The 26,531-nt window shown below is 38.1% G+C and overlaps 1 protein-coding gene across 7 annotated transcripts in view; it reads right to left on the bottom strand.

Annotated features, from left to right (window-relative positions):
- The window catches only part of LOC126925849 (protein cordon-bleu), a 96,804-nt gene that overhangs the window by 28,040 nt on the left and 42,233 nt on the right, over positions 1-26,531 (bottom strand). The window contains exon 1 of one of the 7 annotated variants that reach the window (XM_050741834.1): positions 18,461-18,701. The exons of 5 other annotated variants lie outside the window; for them this stretch is intronic. Coding sequence is in view for 1 of the 2 variants with exons in the window: in XM_050741830.1 (XP_050597787.1) it covers positions 17,593-17,678 (86 nt within the window). In the remaining variant the exon portion in view is untranslated. Of the gene's footprint in view, positions 1-17,592; positions 18,143-18,460; positions 18,702-26,531 lie in introns of those variants that run through there. One more of the 7 variants, XM_050741830.1, reaches the window with a different exon arrangement.

A 26,531-nucleotide genomic window follows, 5' to 3' on the forward strand; every position in this document is an offset into this window, starting at 1 on the left:
TCATTTGCGAATATAATACCAAGCATTCTCCCTATTTCGATTCCATCGCCAACCATAATTGAGTTACCAAAAAAAGAGTCGATACAAATATGGCGGACAGAAAATAAGTAACGAAGTTTCACGTTCCGTGCATCGGTTTCGATAAGTCCACGGGTAAAATCCTTTCACTGGACGACTTAATAATTTCCTCGACGCGGCAGGTCCCGAGAAATCGAGATCGTATTGTCCGGAACGAGGTGTATCGATCGGTGAATCGGTTGCAAAACTATCCGTTCGAAGAGAAAACATTTACGCGGCTAACAGTCTTCCCAGAAGCTACTTTTCTAATGCCCGTCCCCCTTTTTTTCTTCCTCTCTTCTTCGATCGTTCTTACTTTCCCGCAAATTGTCCGACAAATTCTAGGCTCTAACCAAATCAAACATTCGAGACGTGAGTCATAAAATTCCGCGGTTGTTTTCCTTTTTCCACAATATCTAACTTTCATAACCTCATGAATATGATGTTATAGATTACAATCACATTAAATCGAATTAAAAGATCGTGTCTAATGGGTTTTGTATTTGAAACTTCCGTTTCGACAGCTGGTTTTACTTCAATTATCGATTTCTTGCGTTCACAACCTCGATTATACAGAGATACTAAACCACCATAAATTCATTAATTCGAATTGTGAGGTTATATCTTATAGAATATTATATTTGAATGTTTCTATTATTAGAATATACGGAGGGACGGACACACACATACACACACATACACACACATACACACACATATGCTATAGATCGCAATATTACAAACTTAAATTAGAAGACTATTTCCGATTAAATTTCGAATTTGAAACTTTCATTTAGATCGATATTAGTTCAGCTTTGAACCCTAGTTACCGATCGAGCAACGGCCCATAAGAATTAATCTCTATTTCAACAATTATAATTTAATAATCTCTTAGGAATTGATGCAAGGTTTTAATCGTCGATATTCGAAGAAACGTGACAAATGTTAAAAATTAACACGTTGAATGTTAAAATTAACACGCGTACAAAGTTGATCCATTGACCAAATTACAGAAAGAAACCAGACACATAGGATAATCTGTTGAATAGCATCAGACAGGTTTCTCGCATTTGTTACGAGCAAGTCTACCGAGGTCAGTTTCATTTTGTCTCTTTTTTAAAAATAACCTCTCGTATTTCCTTCGCCTGTTTTATTTTATTGCCCTTAACGATGTACGTAACGGTTTATGCTCGTTCGTTCCGCGTTGTAACTCGAATATTCTTAACCCTTATTTAAACAAGAATTATATTCAATTCTACAGCAATAATTCTTCGTTGATTGGTGTTGAACATCGCCGAATTCTCGTTCTGGCCATAGAGAATTTTAATTGCTCAATTAATTTCACGGAAGACGCGAATTTTGCGGTCGGTAAAACAGCTTTAATAAAACGGGGAGAACGAATGTTTCAAATACCTGCGCGCGCATTTCTAACCCGTCACGCTATAAATATAACAAAAAGATCGAGTAATCGTTTTTAATTCGGAATCAGTTGCAAGGGAATTTAAAAAGGCGAGAATCTTGATTTCACTGGTTGGATGAATTTCGTATTCTCCTCAGAACTTCCGCCTGTTTTACGCTCTTTTTCTGCGACGTTGTATGGAAATGGCTATGCCCTTGTATGTGGGACGGAGGTTCCACGAAAACGGACAGACAGACAGCGAGACAGACGGACGAGGACACGAACCTGACCTCACCAAGAACGAGACGATACAACTTTCAGGAACTCGTAAAACAACACTGGCGACCTCGAGGTGAAGAAGCTTCTTTGAGTTCACCGAACTTTCTCTGTTCTTCCTCTCTTTTTACTCGGGCAATCCATTTATTTACTGCCGGAAGGGGATAGGTTCGAACAATAATAATAAAAACATGACCTTTTAAAACTGTAATCCTATATTTATCCACGTTAAACAAAACCTTATTTTCATATAGTGCGATAAAAAGATTTATTCCTACGTCTGAAGATCTGCCTGATAAAATTTCCTACAAAATTAATTGTAACTAAAGATCTTCACGATATATAGGTTAAGTATTCAGGCATTAGACTAATTGAGAAATTTAATAAAAAATTAGGAACATTTCTTAAATTATAAGGGATAACTCTAATTAGGGGACTACCTAACCTAATTCAGGCAAGTCAGGTCTCAGTTTTGATCAATAATGGAATCCATCGTGGAATTAGGAGAATCCCTTTAATTGCATTGAGCCTCTTAGCGTTATTTGTTCCCTACTGGAGAAGATTTCTATACTAATGACGGCCTATTTTCCCACATATTTTCCCACCGTTCACTTTCCTACAGGTCAAGCTGAGATTCGTTATCGCGAATCGATCGGTGGCCGACTGTAATAGAAACTCTCCCTACATTGTAACGATCGATCTCGCAGTGAATTTCACGACGGTATCGGTTTCAAGTTGATCTCGGGACGAGGCCACAAATCGCAAGTCCGTGTCTTTCACTGGACACGCGCCATTTTTTCTTTTTCTTTCTCTTTTTGTTTTTCAAGTGTGGCAATATTTCCATTCCACTTAATTACGTTCCGCATCGATGGGACCGGCGTAAGTCGATACTCGTCTCGGTAATCGATCCGTGATCGCATCGATTCTACATGCGCATGAGCACATGTTCGCGATATGTTAACTCTGAAGACTATCTTAGCAGGAAGCTCGTTCTTCTGTCCTTCGAAAGAACATGTTTATCTCTGGAATGCGAATGGCACAACTACATTGTGGATAAGAATTAAAAATATTATGTAGCGGATAACATAATATCGCGTTCTTTTATCGTTAACACCAACAGTTAAAATACTCAGAATCTCGGTTTCCATAATTGGATCACTGAGAATCCCAACTTCTACAATTTAACAACAGCAATTGAAAATCGATGTCATAGGATATACCAAAATGTGGTTTTGGCCCAGGTGACAAAATATCTGACGCTATTTCTGACTAATAAGTCTTGTCCCTAACCTATAACTGGTTTTTAAGCAGCTACACTGTACTACCATTGTACCACACAGTACAAAATACTGTTAGAGACAAATTGACGGTTTTAGACCATCTTTTAACTTGTCTACTCGATGCTAGTATTGGATATATCATATGAAGATTCAAAGGACAGCTGGCACAATAATAAGACTGACGGCACAATCTATTACAATTAGTATGTTTTGGTCTGCATGATACATAGTTGGTACATAATCATACCAGACACGTGCAAATCATTAAGGTTGGTCACAAAAGATGGAGGACCATGAATTGGTTCTTTTGTACTCTTCTTTCTTGGGTTATATAAGCTGTACGTACGTTCTGTTACAGTAATCAAGACTCAACCGGTATTATCTCTTTTATAAACACATCAAACGTAATTTTTGTTAATTGTACGTTCTACAGAGAGAAAGTAAGCATTGGTGAAGCAATCTGCAAGAGGTATATCTTTCGATAATGCCAGGAACATCCTATAATTATGCAAAATAAAGACCTACGCACACCTGTGGCTTATTCTAATAAATTTCTTTTTCTTTTCTTTTTTTATGTATACCATTAGCTGAAATCGATAAATATTGTATAAAATCTATAGAGCAAGGAATTCTGTCCAACCCTCTCTTGTCTTTATTGGAAGGAGTAAATGGACGTTTGACACCCAGGTTAAATACCGACGAAAGCTATTATTCGTAATTACCAAGGAAAAAATTCCCACCGGAGATTTCTCAAGCAAAGACCTCTCTCGATCGATCTCCGTCGTTTGCCTTTTTTCCCTTTTCGATCTTTCCACCGTTTACGAGCAAATTACATAACGTACGATTACGCAACACGCGTAACTCCAAAGAGGACGCGATGCACTTTGCCAATACGGCCCGGCTGTGATTCCTTTTTGTCATACACCGCCATCGAATAATTGTAATCGTGATATCTATACGATTGTACGATCTGAGACTCTAGTCATTACATTTCCAAGCTCCAGTGACTGCTGTCTTAAGATAGGAAGTCGTGACGATACATATTTTTTTGACAACTTCAATGTTACACAACGCAAATTCGCCAAACCTTTACGCTTCTAAACCTTTAGACTCAAATACTTTCAAATGTCTAAACTTTCAATTTCAAAGATTTCAAAGTTTCGAAAACTTTCGAACTTCTTGACCTCCAAATTTTCAGACATTCCGATTCTCAAATTCCCAAACTTTTAGACTTCAAGATTTTCAAATTTGCAAGCTTCAAGCTTCTACTAAATCTCCAAACTTTCAGACCATGAGAGCTTTGTCGAACTTTCAAAATGACAAATGCTTCCACGCGCTCTCCAATTTTTACGATTTCGAATTTCCGAATTCTCCAAGCTCCAGGCATCACAGTTTACCAACATTAGGCTAATTAAATTTCCCTTTTCGACGTGTCTCGCAATATCCGTCATCCTGGAACAGGAACTTGCGGCGAACTCCACTTTCCTGAAGATACTAATAATTCAAAATGACCAAGAATCAATTCTTAAGCGTCGCTTTGTAAGATTACAGTGCCTTTTCATCGAAGGCAGTACTTTTAGCGCTAATGGCTGGCCATATTACTCATTCTAATAACATTTAACTGGATCTGGTTTACTGAACGTCGACAAACTTTCTTGCAGGAAAGAAACGCGAGTGGCCATCGCTGCATGAAATACGAGCATTCACGAAGTTACTTGTTGAAGCATGTAAGTCGACGTAATCGTCGTTTCGTGACGTAAGAGGACGTAATTTCGTGGAATAACGGTGTTTAATTTAATGACGCCATTAGGGACGATACATATAACGCGATCATGGCGCTTTGTGTCTCCTCCATACTCATTCCTACCACTTTTTCTCTCTGTTAGGCCAACATTTTTATCAGCCAATTATTCTGTTGCAATTGCCACGGTTTCGTGGCATCTGATTTGTTATAATGTAATGTACAGCGTCTGTTAAGCAATTCTGATTAGTATTGCGTGAAACGTGTAACATAACTGATACGTTGCATTTGTTTTTACGATGTGCGAGGTAACCAGATTAATTATTTATGATCATATTAAAGATATCTACGAGCATCTATCCTATTAAAGGCGTTCTGTTAATGCAGCACTGCATTTATTTATTAATGTGAAATTTCTCGAGTCCCTAAATATTAGGCTTGCCAAGTATTAGAAATCCAAGATATTAGCACTGTCAAATATTGGTGTTACCGTCCGGTGATCCTTTACATAAACCAGAACCTATCCCTAGGTCAAGACGGCCAGTAAATGTACAAATATATTTAGTCGGACAGCAATAATCCTAAGGAACTGTCATAAAACTAAGCATTTTTATTTTACCGTAAGGTCCTTAATTGTTATAGAAGATCCTCAAGTCGAGACGTTCCTTATGGTTATTGTCCAATCAGGTAAAAAATGGGAAGGTCAGGTTTTTCCCACGTTCAACGGTCATTTCCATCCGGAAACGACTGGTGGTGGAGCGAGCAACCCCCAGCAATAGTTTTCCTCTGTGTCAACATCGTCGCCAAACTTCGCTGGTTTATCAGCCTTAGATCAGTCAACATCTTTTGACTGATTTTTCATCCGTTGACCAGTCAATTTTTTGATCAATCATCAGTCGTAAATTACTACTTACACGTGTCTGAAAATACTTCTATACGCATATTTATATCTACCAAGTTGTTAAAATAAAGTATATATTATAACCTGTTACTTCAGTGTTATAATCAGTCAACCATCTTTATTATCCTAATGGAAATAGGCGATCGACTAATACGTGGGGTCGATTATCTAATCGTAAGGAGAATTTACGACTCTCGTTGACGCGATCTACGCGTCTCTCCGCGAACGATTGAGCAACTGGAATTCCCGTATATTAGAGTTCTCTAATATTAGAGTTGCCAAATGTTAATATTCCTGAATATTATAGCACCCAAATACCAATGCTCCCGAATATTAGAGTGCCAAAATATCAACGCTCCCGAATATTAGAGTTCTGAAATATTAATGATGACGAATAGAGTTCTCAGATATTACAGCCCTAAGTATTAGAACTCTCAAATATTAGAGTTCCCAAATATTAGAGTGCCCAAATATCAACGCTCCCCAATATTAGAGTTCCCAAATATTAATGCTCACGAATGTTAGAGTTCTGAAATATTAGAGTTCCTAAGTATTAGAACTCTAAAATATTAGAGTTCCCAAATATCAACGCTCCCGAATATTAGAGTTCTCAAATATTAATGCTTACGAATGTTAGAGTTCTGAAATATTACAATTCCTAAGTATTAGAACTCTCAAATATTAGAGTTCCCATACATTACAGATTTCTAATATTAGAGCTGGAAAATGTTAATGTTCCCGAATATGAGTTCCCAAATATTAATGTTCCCGAGTATGAGTTCCCAAATATTAATGACCCCGAATATAAGAGTTCTTAAATATTCGAGTTCCAAGTATTAGAATTCTGAAATATGAATGTTTGCAAAATCTTTATAGTATTCAAATGTCTTGAATTTCTACATCTTCAAATTTCTCATTTTCAAATTTTTATTATTGGCCTCTAGACATTATGTCATTGCTTGCTGCAAAATATGTTCAGATATTTTCAGTTACTAAATATTAATTGGAATTTTTCATTTGGAAATTTTCTACGTTGGAATACTCTTATACGCATTCTACTGTGCTTATATTAGATTACCTTAGTTGAATCGTGTTAATTTCTTCAATTTCCAAGTAATTTCCTGGCACATATTCCGACCACCTCAAGCGTAAAAAATAAGTCGGCACTCGCTTCCTAACACGTTCTGGTTGGTTACTTTTAACGAAAGTAACAGAAAACGCTTTATAGAAAATAAAATGTACGCCCATGGATTTATGTAACTCCCGGCAGTAGGTGAATCAATAATAACGATCCAGCCGTTCGTTTCTCTCGCTGATTACAATTGAACATAAACCTGCAACCAACACCGAATCGAATTTACAATTTTATACGCCGTTTCGTATCACGTAAGATCATCTTTCAGCGCTACAAATGGTTGGTTTCGGATTTCTAAGTTTCCTTCCAACTTACAAACATTTAGATACACAGCCATATGAATTTTCGAATCGCCAAGCTGCTGGAAATTTTAATTTCATATTTCGCTGCGTTCACATCCTTAGTCTTTTGAATTTCCAGTTTTCTAAATTTTCAATCTTTCAAAACCTTCGATTCTGTCAAACTTTCACTCTTACAAATCTTAAATTGTAGAATTTTTCAAATTGTCAGTTTTTTAAATTTCCAATCCTCCGGATTCTCCAACTAGCGAATTTTCAATTTTTCAGACTTTCAGGTTTTCACTTTTCTACCCTTCAAACTTCCAACTTTTCACATTTTCAACTCTACAAATACTTGCTTCCTTTCTCCACACAGTCGCTAATCAAAGGATTAAAAGATCGACGACGAAGATATTAGTCTGTTATTATATTTAAATTCTCTTAAGCTATGTAACACGTTGCGAAATGTTGTTGCGTCTGATATATAAGACATCCAATATTCTTGATCCACCTGTTGGTCCATCTCTTTGTTGGATGGGAAGAAACGTAGCAAAGGAATTATTTCTGCAAGAGAGTGCAATCTTCCTGCCTTTGATCTTCGCCATGAGCGATACTGGAACGGTATTAACAGGCAGAGAGACGTCCACAGTTCGGTATTTAATTTCTGTTCCTAGTTTAATAAACCTGTGCGAGCGAAGGAGCAGCAGCTATTGTTTTAAGAAGACGGTAATACACTTGCACAACTTCCACCGAGAAACTCGATCCTCGTCACAGACTGTTCTCACCTCTGGGAACTCGGGCACAATTGTGCAGGAGCGTTTCTCAAGGAAGACTTTCCAAGTCCAGATCAAGGAGGTGACGAAGAGAAGCCAGATAATCGAGAGCCAAAGTCTTCTGGTCGAGTCTTTTGTTAAGAATTCTCAATTCTGACATTAGTTTTAGTTGATCTTAGTCGTGGTATTATTCCAAAGACATTTGGCAAGAATTGAAGTTTATTTTTTGTGTTCACCACTTACATCTGTGCTCAGGACATTAGGATTTAAAAGATATCTCTAAGTTTCATTTAATTTCATCAATTGTTCAAGAGACCAAATATCTAATGTAATTAAAGAGATTCATCTGATTCCATGAGCAAAGCTAGTTTCTGTTCCATGGAAGGAGCTAAAAGTTATTTATTGTGTCTACCATTTAAGTCTGTGCTCAGGACATTAGGATTTAAGAGGTGCCCCTAAGTTTCATTTAATTTCATCAATTGTTCAGATGACTAAATGTCCAATGCAATTAAAGAGATTCGTCTGATTCCATGAGCAAAGTTCATTACTGTTCCATGGAAGGAGTTAAAAGGTATTTCTTGTGTCTATCATTTAGGTCAGGACATTAGAATTCAAGAAACCCCCCTAAGTTTTCTTCAACTTCATCAATTGTTCAGATGACTAAATGTCCAATGCAATTAAAGAGATTCATCTGATTCCATGAGCAAAGCTAGTTACTGTTCCATGGAAGGAGTTAAAAGTTATTTATTGTGTCTACCATTTAAGTCTGTGCTCAGGACATTAGGATTTAAGAGGTGCCCCTAAGTTTCATTTAATTTCATCAATTGTTCAGATGACTAAATGTCCAATGCAATTAAAGAGATTCATCTGATTCCATGAGCAAAGCTAGTTACTGTTCCATGGAAGGAGCTAAAAGCTATTTCTTGTGTCTACCATTTAGGTCTGTGCATTAGGATTTAAGAGGTGCCCCTAAGTTTTGTTTAATTTCATCAATTGTTCAGATGACCAAATGTCTAATGCAATGAGAGAGATTCGTTTAATTAGCTGATCGAATTCCCACTACTATGGATTTATTCACAAAGAAGGCAGTTGCCTAATTGGGCACCAAAATTTAGAGACAAACCCTTTCTATTTAGAATTTCGTTCTAACGTCAGAATGTCTGATCTATATAACGTTATTTATTCGATATAGTGGTTGCCCCTGCTGTGTGATTCAATATGCTAAAGTCATAATCTTCCAACGCAGAAAATTACTAAGTTCACGGTGAACATATATTAATCGCTGAGTTCATGTAACAAGGTTGTCAGCAGCACAGTTACGTAGGATAAAACAATCGTCATCTATAAATATCTTAGCAACCAAACAATGGCACCTACACGCCTCATTAACATTAATCCCAGACAAATCAGTATTCTTAATGCGTTGCCCCTAACCTTCGGATTATAGTCTCTGTACTCACTCTGTACTCCAATAAGATTATTGCCTGCTCACGTTGCACGAGCTGAATTCCGACAACATCATTAAAATCCACCGACAAAAGCGTAAGTTCTGAAATAGCAGTACCCTAAGTTTTTAAGCTGTGATGCCCAAGCGTGCGCATAGTTTGCTCACAGTTGAATCTGAACGTTGGAATTTTTAATTCACTTTTAATTCGTTTTTAAGTAGCAAGTGGAGATTTATCTGACAAAAAGTCGATGATACTCTTTTACAACTAGCATAAATAGTATTAATACGTAACACTTTCAGTTAATTATCGACTTTTTTATATGCCGCTTTCTTTATTTTTTGGTCTTGACCGACAAATGTTCAAAAGATCTTAAGATTGACGAATATATTTTAGTTTCCGCTAGACTTGTAATTTAAACAGCAAATTGTAACTACTTTTTACGCATGACGAGTATACTCGTCGTAACACGAAATATTGCCATTTCTTCCTGACGAGTATACTCATCAAACTCAGCTAACTAGGGAACTGTGTCATAAGGAGAATATCCTTATTTGACATGTTATTTTCGAAGAAATATAGGTAAGGATCGAATCAGGACACCCAGTAGATCGATGCTGAACGAGTGCTCGACGTGTGGATAACCGGCCATATGTAAGCTCGAGATCGAGCTCAGGAGGGCAACGCCCCAAATGGCCTTGCTCGCGACCTCCTCGGAGAGAGCTTCTCCGGAGGCTGCTCTTCTACCTCACGCGCGCGCATTACACGCACACACGGTCGCAAGCTACATGCCTGTCTCACGCACTAGAAGAAGAGCAACGAGATCGTCATGGAATACAAGGACTACCGGCGAGGATCAGCCACAGGAAGAGCCAAGGTTTTAGGACTCGAGATTGAAACTGTAGAAAATTATTCAGAGAACGAAGAAGATGATACATCGGTGGTACATACCACGACAGAGAATCGTATAAGTGAAAATTGTATGAAAATTTGGAAGACAAGATTTCCAGATTTTCTGACTTTTATAGTTCCAGATTTTCGAACTTTCATATGCCCAAGCTTTCAGACATGTGGACCATCAAATTTACGAGCTTTCAGACTTTCAGATCCTCGAGCTTTCAGACTTTCAAACCCTCGACCTTTCAGACTTTCAAATCTTCGAGATTTCAGACTTTAAAACCCTCGACCTTCCAGACTTTCAAACCTTCGAGATTTCAGACTTTCAAATCTTCGAGATTTCAGACTTTAAAACCCTTGAGCTTTCAGACTTTCAAATCCTCGACCTTTCAGACTTTTAAATCTTCGAGCTTTCAGACTTTCAAATCTTCCGGCTTTCAGACTTCTAAACCTTCGAACTTTCAGACTTTCAAATATTCGAGCTTTCAGACTTCTAAACCTTCGAACTTTCAGACTCTGAAGTATCCAAATCTCCAAATTTCCAGTACTTAACTTTTCTGTATTTTCAAGCTTCCCAACTTTTAAGTTTCCAAATGTTCAAACTTTCAGACCTTTAGACCATCGAATTGGTGAATTTTCAGACATTTAAGTCTCTAATATCCCTTTGGAGACATTGAAGTATCCAAATTTCCAAACATTAAGTCTACAGTTTCCAAATTTCCAAACATCTGGACTTTCATATTTCCAAATTTTCAGTCTTTCAGACATTTATAAGATCTAAATCAATGATCCATCAGATTTACGAACTTTCAAGTTTTTAAATCCGCAAATTCTCAGGCACTGAAGTACAAGTCAAATTTCTAGATTTTCAATCCTCAAAATTTCCAAATGTCCAAGCTTTGGACATTGAAAATTTCGCGCTTGCATATTTTCAGACTCCCGAATTACCAAATTTTCAGACTTCCAGACCCCTAAATTGCCCAATTTTCACACATTCGAATTTCCAATCTCTCACTCTGTTAAGTTTCAGAATTTCCCAGGCTATCAGCCCTCCAAATGTTCAAACTCTCGAAACCACGATAGATGCAAGCCGAAGGTATTACGAGTCAAGGATAGTATTATAGATTAATGTTCAGAAATACGAAAAGAAAAAAGAAAACAAGGGGAGAGAAAATGGGATTGGAACAGAACCGAAAGACGATCCATCAGAACTGCAGTCAGTAAGTGGAAACGCGCAAAGGACAGCAAAGGACGAAACGAGATAAAAAGAGAAGCGAGACAAGGTAGGAGGAGATGCACTAATCACGGGAGCATCATAAATACGTCCAGATTCCATCTTTGCTCTCTTTTCAGTCCCGCCGTGTCTCGTCCCTACAGGCAGGTCCCTCGATAACTAACGACATGGAACTGGATGGGCAAGCTAACTAGAACAGCAAGATTTACTAGTCTGAACAAGAGGCGAATAACTTGGAATTTCAGAAGATTTTACCTGACTGTACCTGGACGCACGAGCAACAGGATTGTTAATCAAGTCAATCTCTGGTTCACCTTATTACGATCATTTTGCATGGGACGATCAGAGCTATCTAGCTATTCCACAGGATAATTCGCCAAAGTAAATGGCTTTTTTAAAGATAATAAAATTATCTACGCTGGCTGGACACTATTATTAAATAGAAAGTGGAACGACTGATATTGATCCAGAATTGTCAGACGTCTCTCAACTTCGTCACATCGGATTAGGCGTATCAGCCATTGGATCTGGTGTGGCTTTCTCCTCAATCGGAAAAACCATCTTTCAATATCCGTCATTTAAAGAAAAAGCTTATCACACGTACGCCAAAGAATTGCGGGTCTACAACTTATTCAAACCTTCTTGTTGCAATTGCTGCGTTTATGAAGATTCTAGAAACAGCCGTTTTCTACCAACAGATCCATCCTTGTTTCTACAAGATTCTATCGAACGTAGGTTGGTATTGAAACATTCCACAATTTCACCCACGTAATTATTTGAAATGCTTCGGACCAACCAATCTCCATCGTTCCAAATAGCATTCCAAACGTTTTTTCCAAGAGAATCGTGCTCTCTCTTATCCGTCTAAAGTATCTAAAGGAGGAACGATTACCACTACGTGGACCAAACGTGACAGCTTCCACGCAGACTTTATTACCTCAGTCCAGATAACAATCCATGCTGATTATCTTGCACACATAGAACGTTAACTGTACATGGAACCTATAGCAACAGCATTCTGATCAGAGATGCAGTTTCTCAGTCTGAAATGGTAAAAATGGTAAGCACCGATGTTCCTTCTACTGCATATGATTTTATTAATATTATTTTATGTGGACTAACGGTGTTCTCCAATCTATCTGACACTATTTACAATTAGAACACAATGAAAGAATGACAGACATGGCTCTGACTGTAAATTGGTTCTGTAGAAAAGAAATATGACAGAATGTTGAAGACACAGATTCATTTAGATGGTATTTAGAAGAGCAACGTAATTTCTTTAAGAAGAAGCCACAATTGTCAATTTTTGATCAAAGTCTGAAGGAATTTAGTCCAGAGGAGAACCTTTATCACCAAGAAGCTTCAACTTATCGCACTTATATGGCATTCATCAAACTTAAGAAAACCAGGGGAATAGCAATAATAAATGTAACAAAGAAAGTAAGAGAAGATCGTATGAGCGAAAAATGAAGCAGCTCTAGCCATCCAAGGATGAACTAGAATTATTTTTCCAGAGATAGTCGAAATAAAAGTTTAATTGGCAGAGATAAAAACTATTCGATGCATTTCCTGATGCAACCTGTGCACACACGATTATGCAAGCTGGCTGTGTAACGATTCCTTTCCCCTTCTCGTAAATCTAACTCTTCCTGATTCTGTTATATGCCAGGAATTATGCAAACATTCCATTCGCAACACCGTGTCAAGCGAACGAATTTTTCCCCCTTTCCTTTCTTTTTCCAATTTCAACGTTTGAATTTTAACTTTCCACACCAGCGAGGAATTTTCACTTTTGCTTTGTGAAATTAAAAAAGAAAGAAAGAAAGGAGAGGAAAAATGCAGTAGTTTCCTCGATTACTCTCCTTTTGCAACGTTCATTACTAGCCCAAGTGAAGGTAGCGCGACCATTAGTGGCCCGACAAACTAGAAATCATCATTATCATAGTCATTACGATTTCATGGATTAGCCTGTTCGCCGGTAAACTGGTTACTTTGTAACGCGCGTTAAAGGTCGCTTAAAACGTCAATTGCTTCCAATCAGTTAATAACAGCAACTATTGAGTTAGCATAAATCTCTCTCATCCATTTTTCAGAGTCTATCATCGTCCAACAATTATCCTTCCCTGTCCTGGAGTAGTAATTAATCTTGCCAAGAGTACTTGATGATTCTAATCGTGATACTTCCTTCTTACAGGCTTCAATTATATCTAATCCAAATATAGATTAACTATTAGAACCAGTCAAGTTCAGTAATGCTCCTGACAGTCAAGCTTACCTTGAAAACTCATGTTGTATAATATCATATACAGCAATGTGCAAAGGTCCTTGGTCATCTATGGCAGTGATCATATAACGACTATTAGCTATACTAGCTATTTCAAATTGATCGGTATTTCTTTAGCAAACTGTCAATAACTCTCAACTTAGCTAACTTTAAACCTTTGCGTTCTCTTATAAAACCAACGTATTATCAGATTGTAGGAAACTTCAAACTTCTGCACTGAGAAGCTACTGCTACTCAAGACTTTCAGTAAGCTGTGAGTCTCATGGTTGAAGAATGCTTGTGGAAAACACTGCAAGCACCAAGAAACGAGTTTCTCAGGGGGGAAAAGTCTTGTGCCTTAATGTAATCCAAATTCATGAAAGAGGTAAGTGTATCTGTAGAAAGATACCTGTGGCATCTTTAATTGTAGAGAAAACTGAATGTCTCATTCATTTAAATTCGTTTAGATTTAGATAGATGGCATAGACAAAAGCCAAAAATACAATTATCTAGTATCCATTGATACTTACATCTTTCTCCATTTGACATTGTGACACCATCTTCTAGCATTATCAATAACTATTTAGGAAGGGAAATTGCATTTAAATTCTACACTACGGTATTCTCATTGGTATGCAGTACATTTCCCAATAAAGGATCAACATTTTTCAATTTTCCCACTTACAGTGTTCTCTACGAGTCAAGCATCCAGGACAGAGACTATAGGCTCCACTGGACCAATAATTAATTTTGGCTCAATCAATGGGCTCCATAGGCCTCTTATCTATGCCGGTAGCTTTCTTCAGTGCGAGAAAGTGGACTCGACTGGCTCGCAAACTAATCTATATCGCACTTCTCCACTCCCACGACTTTCGTTCGTCGACTGAAAGATCGTTGCATAACGATAGCATGGCACGCAAAAAGTGCAGTAAAATCAGGAAATACCTCGAATCGCAAGTACAGTGAAATTTTCCATATCATGACTCGATAATACATAGACATACAGGTAGTTAGACTACAAACTGATCTTCATACGTCCACCTGATAGTTTCCTCTGTTTCATTATCGTTATATTAGATACTTATCATTATATCGTTATACCAGATACTGATCATTATAGTAGAAGCTTTACCGGTTCGGACAAGGTGTACTTTATACTTCAGGACTCGACTTACCTGCAACAGAGAAAAAAACAGAATGATAAGTTAGCAGTGGTCCGAAGGATGGGCAAAAATTGTTGCTAATAGTGGCAGTTTCGCAATACACTGACACAAATAATATTTCAAGTGCAAGGGGAATTTTTAAAACAGCCAAAATTGCTGACGCGAATAATACCTCTGAGGACCTAGGAAACTGGCAATCAAACACTGATCATTCAGACATCAAGCGTTCAGAATCGTAACATGCCAACCGCCTAATCATCTCACGTACACAGAGCTAGGGCTAATTTGTGGAACAAAACGGACCAAAGTTGGAACAGCCAGAGTTGATATATGAATCTACTGCACCACAGGTCTACATGTGTGACTAGAAAGATGGCCTTCTTAATCTGTTGTAATTTTTCCTTCTGTTGATCTAATACAATCAAATTCGTCATAATTAAACCAAATGATCTTGACAAAATCCTTGCTACTAGACTTCCTCAGCAGATGTAGCTGGCAAGATGATCTTCGTAATCTACTTCAGCCTATATCATTCTACGCAGATTCATCATAATTAGAGCAAACGATCTCTTCGCCAAGTCCTTGCCATTAGATTTAATTAGATCAGCCTTCTTTTCCATGTCATAATCTACCTAAAATAATTATAATTAAACCAAATGATCTTGACAAAATCCTTGCTACTCGACTTGCTCAGCATATGTGACTAGGAAGATGATGTTAACAGAATTCTTACTATTAGACTTCCTCGGCATATGTAGGTAGAAAGATGACCTTCTTAATGTACTATGTCCTGTATCATTCCACGCAGTCATCATAATTAGACCACATGATCTTGGCTAAGTCCTTACCATCAGATTCGATTAGATCGCCCTACTTTCCCCTGTGATAAGCTACCTAAATTCATTATAATTAGATCAAATGATCTTGACAAAATCCTTGCTACTCGACTTGCTCAGCATATGTGACTAGGAAGATGATCTTCACAGAATCCTTACTATTAGACTTCCTCGGCATACGTGGGTAGAAAGATGACCTTCTTAATGTACTATGTCCTGTATCATTCCACGCAGAGTCATCACAATTAGACCACATGATCTTGGCTAAGTCCTTAGCATCAGATTCGATTAGATCACCCTACTTTTCCCTGTGATAAGCTACCTAAATTCGTTACAATTAGACCAAATGATCTTGACAAACTTCTTGCTACTCGACTTGCTCAGCATATGTGACTAGGAAGATGATGTTAACAGAATTCTTACTATTAGACTTCCTCGGCATATGTGGATGGAAAGATGACCTTCTTAATATACTATGCCCTGTATCATTCCACACAGATTCATCATAATTAGAGCACATGATCTTGGCTAAGTCCTTAGCATCAGATTCGATTAGATCACCCTACTTTTCCCTGTGATAAGTTACCTAAATTTGTTACAATTAGACCAAATGATCTTGACGAGATCTGGCTGGTTAGACTATACCACAAGATCTAGCCTGGACCTTGATATAAACCTAGAATCTCCTTTCACGAAACCACGCCAACGAGCAAGTTTGCTCCAGGTTCATCAGGCAAGTTTCTTGTCCCAATGCCTAATGTCTTAAAGACAGGCAGTAAGAACTAGCCTGGCTAACGATAGCATGACTAAAAACAGGCTGATTTACGAGCACCGTGCGCCAGGTTGCATCGACAGGAACCGGCGAAGCCTTTCAACCGTGGAAGAAGAAGCGCAACGATGCATTCCTTGCACGCAGCCCTGCTTGATATTACGTAAAAACCGATTAGAATTCACGCGAGCTCAATGATACGGGTTGTGTTGGACGGTCGGTGGAAGAGGGGAAATAAGAAGGGGAATGGCTATAAACAACTTTCCTTGGTGGACCGGAGAGCTCGCTGAGACTCGCAGGGAAATTACGAATGCGGAAGTCCTCGTGGAATCTTTCGCTTGACGAAAGGGCAAGATTTTTATACATTTGTGCGAAATTCGAATGTACAAGATAAAAAAAAGTATAAATATCCGATAAAAATAATATTTAGAAAATTAATACGTTGTTGAGGAAACTATAAAAAAATATAAAATATAGAGGTCTGTACGTAAACAATAATAATTAAAATTAATCCAAATCGATGACTAATCGAATTTTGTCATCGTACTAATCCGGCTAAGTTTGATCCACTCGAAGACACGTCGATGACTAATACACTTATCAAGTTAAAAATAGCATTGTTTAAATGAGCCAGTCGGATTATCGACACCTGGAAAAATAAATAAACGCTTGGAATGGAGATATTTTTTGTCCGTAACGGACACCGCGCCTATCGCCAGATAAATCCAATATCGGCAACGAAACATGATACTGCAATTATCCGGTTCGGTTAACGCGTCCTCCATTTCTTGGTTTCGCCGTATACGAATGCCTAGTGAGTTACTTTCTGGAGTTTCGTGTTTTGGAGAACATTACGATTATTTGTAAGATGATAACATTTTGGATGAACATTCTTTCAATATCATATCGCTGCAATATACGTACACTAATACTATGCTATAGTAGGTACTATACGCTATGTGCATGAGCATGTGGTCGATATCCGGCCGATTGTCATCACATGCAGAAGAGAAAGTTGCTAATACTATTGTTTCTCACAGCCTCGCCATGACGGTCCACGTTGAACAGTGCACAAAGCTCTCTCGTCGATTAAAATATAACAACACTTAATGATCATAACTGGTTAAACTGGTAGTACTTACTCAAGTACTGGTTCGCCAAAAATGGCCTCTCTATAGACTTGCAGAGTGGTGCTTAAAAATTGGAAAAATTCCACTATTTGTATCATAATTACCGGGTATACACGATAACTATGGAGAACACGACCAAAGTACAGTGTATGAACAATTTGTCCCAAGATTGGTCAAACAAACGCGAACTTCTATAGATTAGATAATCATGGTTTTAAACAACGTCGTAAATAGTTTTCTAATAACGAAAACCAACTCAATTCTCACACGTGCAGACATTCCACGTTTATGACCTTCTAAGCTATATTTATGAGTTACTATTCTATCAAACTAGGTCTAAGTGAATTTCATCACCATAAACTGATGATAAGTTCTTTTTTATCTGACTCTTTGCTTTTCACTAAAAATGCGTTTATTTGAATTCATCCGGGATCAAACGTTTCACGTAACAGAGATTCACTGGTTCCCTCCACTGCCTATCATTTTTCATCCATAAAATGGGAATTAAACGTTCGCATAATTGGATTTAATTGCCAAGAATTCACTTAACCTGATTGTACGATGTTCTATCAATAAATACAGTTTTACTGTTACACAAGTTATAATAAAATATACATACGACCAAGCCATTACCAGATATAGTTCTAATAATTACTATTTCTACACCAATTCACACGAGATTTAGGACGAACAAATTTCAACGTTTTCTTAAAGAACACTTTAGTCCAGCATGATCTATATTAGTTACACTATGTGCTCCTGTGCGCTCCTATTTTCTCTTATAAGACACGTAAATGCACGTACACGAAAGCTTGCACACGTTATAACAGTCACGGTAAAAGGACTAAGAAACCGAACAAGAACAAAGAAACGCATGTACCGTGAATCCACAGGACGTTAAACCATTCCCCAGGCATCTATGTTTCGGTTGGCAGCGTAGATAAAGAAAACAAAAAAAAAAAAAAAAAAAAAACGAGGAGAAGAAGGTAACACGATCTCGTCACGAGGAAACCGCAATCTTCCCTATAACAATAATCGTTGAAGCACTGTTCGAAAAGACGAAATAAACCGGAGGCAAGGCTGTCTCTCACTGAACACGCAGGTGGATTCGTTTCAGTGTCGCGACGAGACTCCGGGGTCCGATTGCATCACAACGCGATTGCAAAACCCGGCCAGCAGCCTTGCAATGCCACCGCCTTCCTTTTTCCTTCCGTTCATTTTGTCCCCAGTTTGGGTCTCGTCAGAAGGTCGCCTATGGATGCCATTCAAATCGTTCGAGAGAAATATTTCTATCTAAATAGTGGCTGAGTGGTGTCTGATACTACTTAATAAATTATTCATATTTGATAATGATTTAAGTCTATAGCCAGTAATTTTTCAATTAAGCCAAAAAGAAGGATTAAAATTTATATCTTATGAAATTAATATTTCAACCTCTGTATTAACGTCTAAAGTGAATTATATTCCTCAGTGTCCTTTTTCTCTAATATTAATAAATTACTAACTTTGAGGATTCTAGCTGCTTTATGGCTGACAATGATTCAGCCACAAGTTCTGAATGATATAGTGGATATCATAGAATATTTCCAGGAGAATATGAAGAATGTATCACAGGAGCGAGTCTAGGAGAAGGTCGACCACGAATGTCATCACCTGTTCTGCGCATGTTGCATCCTTAAACGACGGTAATTGTCGTTCCAGTGACGTAAACTGATCTATAGTATTATTTGCGCACGATCAGGGTCGCGGAGAGGGATAATTTATTCAACCTGCCGACATACCATTTTGTAACGCGTGTTTACCTTAGCATACAAATAGATCTGGTTTCTAAACTCTATTTCAATTCTCCTATCATACATTTTCTACACTCGCGTAATTTTCCATGGCCAAAATGTCGAACGAAAATTGTCATCGTGCGCTGTGCACCTAAATTCGTGATACAAATAATGTCAGGGGAGGGAGAGATTCTATGGCCCAAAATAAGACGGAAATAAAGAATAAGAAATGTTACGTTTCGGACTACATTATCGACAAAATCGATTTCGAAAATTTGCTTTCTACGATTTATTTTTTCCAAAATGAAGGGACCCTAAATGAAAGATTGTTTTCTCTTCATTCTAAATTTTCGATTTACGTTGAGTAATACAATCGCCTTGACTTCCTTCTTTTACCATAAATTTGACCAAGTGTCGGGAATAGATTTAGTGACATTCTAGTAACTTTTCGATAATTACGAAACTAACGCGAAGAATGTAGGAATTTAGTAAAAGTAAGATGCAAGAGAGGTGAATGGTAGATGACACACAGCAATAAAAATTCTTATAGAATGTGTATCCTCGTAAATCCCAGAGGTTTATGATTCACGTTAGAAATCTTTTGATTTCGAAAGGGGGAAGAACATTCGATTCGACGAATGCTTGCGTAGATCGTTTTTTATAGGGGAAAACTATTTGAATTGGAAACTTTTTCCCGAGTTTTACATTCCAGGAAGGACCTTCGTCGAAGATCGAACGTGAATCATGAATTTTTATGCATGAAGATGCAAAACGAAGGAAACGTTTGAAACAACAAGACAACATAACGACACAATAACGAGTTATTAATATGTAATTAATATCAGAAAAAACTAAGTGCATTACCTGTTTGCAAATAACTTGCAAACTACTATTCATTTATTACGTATTCCAGTTGCCACTACGCTATGATTTACGACCAATAATTTCATTCTGAGAAATAAAAGATGTAGGCAATGAAACAGCATAAACATTCCAGAGATAAAACTCAACGCTTATCTTTGTAGACATTTTTACAGTAGCTTTAAAACTAATTTAATTAAGATTCTTTAAATATACAAACTAAGGGAAGGCGTAAAAATACTTTCATGAACTATTATTTTAAAATTAAAAACCGAAATATAATCTTAATTGAAGTAATTTAATTATATTAAATTTATTTTATATTTTATTTATATCAAATTTAAATTTGGAATAATCATGTGATAAAAAAAAGTCCCTAGAATTTTTAAAAACAATTTGAAATATTTCAAGTATCGCAGATGTATAAGAGATTAAAAAGTGAGAGCAAGCGCGAAGATGGTACAGAAAAACGCCAGGTCGTCTCATGAGAACGAGACCAAAGAGACCTTCAGGCGTGCCCCTTTCTTTCCTTTTCTCAGTTCCTTCCAGGGGAACATAACCTGCGAACGCCCTTGCCAGGAATGCAATCTCCGATCTCTCCAGGCTCGTTTCAATGTTTCGCTACGCTTGTATGCAGATACATGTGCGCACGCACACCGGTGTTACCAACAGTGGAACGTATCACGTAACAGTATCTAGCTGTCTCCCTTTCTTCGCACGCAAAAAATTGCCATTTCTTTTATCCTTGGAAATCACGTTGCAGCATTCTTCGTGTGATTAATATGCTTTTTTGGAAGCTTCTATGAATGCATGCTACATATAATAGTAAGCTATTGCCAACGAGGAAAAGTACATTGAACTATCAAATTCGTACAGAGCTAATGGTTCTAGATTTTATGTTAGAACAAAATGGAGGCTCAACAAAATTCTGTAGTTGAGTTCTATGAATTGAATTCTATAAGCTAGATTTAAAAAATCCTTTAAGAGAGACTGAAGACACGGATGAATTCACTTTAGTGTAGACAATAATTCCTAGCAATCAAAAGAAGGATATTGACCCAAACTAGTTCAAACCTAAATACACTAATCATTTAAAGGAATATTCCCATGTTCCAAACTAGGGCAATGTAGCAACCCTAACAAATTCAATAGTCCTAGACTTGAATTCTATAGTAATTCTATAGTAAAGATACACGCCAAATAAAGTACACTGTCCCAAACAAATTAGCTCAAAGCTAAATACATTGATTAAAAGGAATATTTCTACATTGCACATCAGAACAAAGGAGAAGCCCTAATAAATTCTGTATTTGAGGACAGATTGAAAAAATCCTTCAAAAGTGACTGGAGGCACGCATGAATTCACTTCACAGTAGGAAGTGATCTCATATCCATTCGTGTCACGCTCAGCGAGACCAAAGAGGATTACGCGAAGGAAGGAGAATGTCCCTCGTCACCCAATGAGCACGTGTGACTATTTTTTGCCACCTGGACATGCCAGATTTTCTTCGGAAGAAATAACGATGACGCTGACACGCGTGATCATTGTCAAGGTGTCTCGTCAGAATCACACCTATCCTCATTCTAATCCCTCAACCTACATTTTTCTACGTTTTCAACTTGAAAAAGAGAGAGCATTTACCATCTTACACAAACGAGAATTTAAATAAACGTTTCTTTTTTTTAATAACATCCATTGACGGACAGGTACAGCGGACTTTGAACAGTGTCAGAGGAGAAAAAAAAGGAACTATTCAAGACGTGATTGATCTTCCTGCTCGGTCTAGCATTCTCGGCCACGGTATAAGGAAAGACCAGTGTATCGATTCTTTCTTCTCTGGCGAGTTAATTGCGGCCTAGGCTCTGCTGAATCGAGCAGGAGCGGTCATTCATGCGATCGTTCGGCCGGGGAATTCAAGGAAGACTTTAACGATCCGCGGAACCACTCTGGTCAACGTAATTGACCGTCACAGCGACGTTGAACTCCCCTGAGGAGGATCACGATTCAACTGGGGCAATCGATACAGATCGAGCAATAATTACGTTAATCGTCAGCGATGACTTAGGAATTCAGTCAATTTTTAGAAATTCTCTGATGGACTCTAACTCTTACCAAGGGTGAATAACCTAATTTGGTAACCTTTTACTTCTATATATCATGTGGGATATGAGATATTGATGCCAGGTGGTGAATTTTATGCGTTGAAATGCAGAGGAAAAAGTTCATTTTTCTTCAACTGACCTTGGAATTTGCTATTATTTGTGCTACCTTCTTCTGATAAATAAATTCATTTGTTTCTTTAGACGATTAGTTTTGGGGCCCTAGACTATTGCAATTTAGGGCTTCATGAGAAACTCGTACGGAGAATCTCAATAAGATGTGTTCATTGTTACCTAAGTACAGACTTAGGTATAGACCTGGTTCTAACAATAAGGATTAGGTAGGTCAGTGATTATAGAGGGTACCTGATGCCAACACTCATCATCGATATGCCTATCCTTGATATTAATTTCTTGATCTTCAGATCATCAACTTCTTATCCTAATTATAGCCATTCACTTACACGATATAGACACAAGCAAATTGTACATTCGTAAACGTAAATTCAGTGAAATTAAAATGAATAAATGAAGCTCTATTGTAGATGCCAGATTTGTTTCTATTACATAAAACGATGCATTGGTATTGGCAACTCGTAACTTGTAATTTGTAAAATTTCACTAATAACGTGACTTTGCCTGTGCAAGAGATTTGAGATGATTGAGGTGATCCGAACGATCGAAGACACCCGGTAGAGATGGCCACGTGTACGGGATCTCGGAGCTTTCTTCGCGGAAGAGAAGATCGCTCCGCGAAGTGTATAAGGTCACGCCAGGGAACGTGTACGGGGCACACTGCTCACCTGACAGGATCGTGTTTCATCCTGTGCGCGGTGTGTTACTGTACGAGCCTACGGACGATCGTTACGTCTTACATTATTCTACGCGCGACGTGTTACGTGTCCGCGGAGCGTTAGCTACGAGCTGAACGCGTCACGGAACGACCTTACGATTCAATTTCTCTTCTCAGCTCCGTGGAACGGGACCGGGCTTCTTTATGTAACCAATTGCTCCCACTGGACCGCTAGCTTCACTCCCTAACATCTTCGCCTTTTCTACGATTCTCTTCGGTTCGTACAACTACTACTTGCAGTCATTGATTTATAAATAATTATTCACAGGAATTTTATAGACTCTGAGATCTTTCAATTTTCACAATTCCCTGTTTCACTGTTTCGTGTTGCTTTTATTCTGAAAAGTAACTATTATACTTTCTAAAATTCCCTAGATAGCGGGAGAGAATTCACTAGATGGATAAAAGTTTATTCCTATTCTAAATTACCTATTATTTTCATATGTCTTTCATTTTAATCACTTTAATGTTATTTCGATTTTTTGCCACAATAAAAAATTGACGAAATGAAAAAGTGAACTTCCGACTTTTCTACTTTTCACCATTCACTCAAATCCAAAATTATCTTTCAAAACCAAAGAACATGCCAAAAAACTCTACAGAGAGTAGATTTAGATTAATTAAATTTCTCTTGAGGGAATTCTCATATTAGGAAACGATTATAGTACCATTAACACTAGCGAGGATCGTATAAAACTTACGTGTTATCTCCAACACCATAATAATTACATGTTCAACGATTACTCATCGCTGGAAGCACTAAAAAGTACAGCATTCCACGCAGAAATCATTTTTCTTTTTCAACACAGCAAATAGAGCACCGAATGTTTTCCACTAGACTAGTAAATCTATAGTGGAGCGAGGAGTGGGGATGGGTGAGAAGAGGAGAGGGGGAAGCGCGCGGGACGCGCTTGCGTGCAACAAGCGGAACGAACTCGACACGCGTGCATTAATAATCCCCGTGGAACGAGCAAGAGAAAAAGAGAAGTCGATTTACCGTCAGGTGAACCGGGATGTAAACAGGATGCCGCGGCGAGAGAGGATAACGCGAGGACACGTCGCGGACTGGCAAGGTCGTTGCCATCGGAGATTCCAGGCTACTCACCTGCGACTCTACATGGCTATTACTTAGCCTCGCAAGCGCTCTGTAGCCTTGAATCGTCCCTATGCTAATAAACTTAAGCTTTCTTCCAAGAAAATTGCAAAACTTAGCCCTTAAACCTCAGATTTTATTTCGAATTTACGATCATCCCGAAATACACGGAATCTCTCCTTTCGCGTATTCGCGTACGTTTTGGAATTTTGTCCAAAGGAACCATAACACCTTCCTGTACCAATATTTTGCACCTATGTTTATTATTGTCTAGAGAATATCCACAATTTTTGCAGGCGAAGTGCCAGCCTATAGGACACATTTTTTTTAAAGGGGCTCCGCACAATGACGTATAACTCGAGTAATTTTAATCGTTGTCGTTTGAAAAAAAATCGTGAATATTTTGTAAACATTAATAAACACGTATGTAGGAAAGCAATAAAATAGTTGTATGGTTATCTTAGAAAAGAATACCAAAGTATGGCCTTCCAAACCACAGCATCTCCTCAAGGGGTTAAACCTAGACCTAACCTAATGTCTAAAATTGTTCTAACGAAACTAAGCACTCTCAAATATGGATTCGCCTTAAGCCAACTCTCGAGATAACCATCTACCATTTTCTAAACCATGTATTATGCAGAGGCAGTCGTGCAATTAGAAATCGCTTAGCCAGCATCTATCCAGCGTCTCAGGGTTGCCACTTACGATTGACAAAGAGATAAGTACGTGAGAACCAGTGGCCATATTTGAAAACGGGGCTTAATATGTCGAACAGGGTCACCTGTGACGCGTGGTGAAACGTTTTTGACTGTATTTAGATCGTCCATCCTGGAATGTCGATATCTCCAACATAAGAAAAAAAAGTCTCGAAACGTACACAGACTAGCTTAATTAAAGCCGTGTTTCCATATAACGCGTGTTTTAAGGTCAGATCGAAACTGGCGGCGGGAAAACGAGCACCGCGAAAAGGATGTCACGAGGATATGTCAGAGTAGCAAGGTCGTTGTCATCCGACATCCCAGGTTGTTCACATTCAAGGACCTTTCCACCAGCGTTTCATCGCGCTTATAGGACGATGGTATCGATTCTAGCACGGGGAGCAAAGGTAAGTAAGCCGAGAAGGCCGTGGATCTCTTAGAACCGGGTCAAACTAATCGGATGTTTCCTTAGAACATGTGAAACGTGACTACGTTGCGTGAGATACTGCGATACTCACTAGATCCTAGTTACTTTCTCCCTACGCTAGTTACTTTTCATCGAACACTAAACGGAACTTCTAACATCTACATAATATACACTCAGTGTAAGAAGTACTCGTACAGCAGCTAAATTTAACAACCTAAGGATAACTTTCGAAAAGAAAAAGAATGCGACGAAACGTCGCTTAACTGTACAAATAGAAAAATAGAGAAACGCTGTAAGATTAAGAAATTCGTTTACTTTATAGTTGTACAGGATTTCCAATCTTCTATGTGTATTTTAAACGTTCATTTCAGAATGTTATCAATGTCGTTTGCTTAAAAGTAAACTTATGACATTAAATCAGCTGTTCCTTTAAAAAGTTGAACGTTTATCGTGTATCCAGATAATAAAGTTACGAAATTTATACGAAAAGTGGAATTTCGATCAGTTTGGCAATCTGATATGTGTAATAACCAACCTTGAGATCATCGAGGACAGGATTTCTCAAGCACGCAAAATCGCGTGAGCAAAGAGGCTCCTCCTCGGTGCTCGTTGAAGAGTAACAACCAACCGGCTGGGATATTCAACAAAGTGGTTTCGATGGACGTTTTGTGTCTCGCGCGTGGTATCGCATGCGCGCGCATCTTCGCCCCATCCTTTTGAACAACTCTCGTTGAATTATCGATCGACGTTAAAAACAACGCTGCAACAGAGAGGAGCCGTGTAGAATTTTCGCGTATGCATCCGTCATCCTTTGTCGTTCGATTAATCAAAATTTTCGTTGGTTAGCCAGGACTCATTAACGGGCGACGTTGCTCACCCATTAAGATCAGCCTGGATACAAATCGATCTGTCGAGGGATAACAACGTACACGTGATTTAATCGTAGCTGTTTATCTCCAACAGCCGGTTACTACACAGTGTAGGTTAGGTTACCACGCTCTTGAGTTTAGGTATTTTTTTATAGAAATCCTCGTATTTTCTTGGCTATTGGTTCTTTGGCCTCACTTGTACAATTTAATTAATATTACTACTTTTGTTGCTAGAAATTTGAAATAAATTTGACAGCGATAGATTTCATGGAATG

This window comes from Bombus affinis, chromosome 16, assembly GCF_024516045.1.
Source record: "Bombus affinis isolate iyBomAffi1 chromosome 16, iyBomAffi1.2, whole genome shotgun sequence".
In the NCBI taxonomy this organism is placed as follows: Eukaryota; Metazoa; Arthropoda; class Insecta; order Hymenoptera; family Apidae; genus Bombus; species Bombus affinis.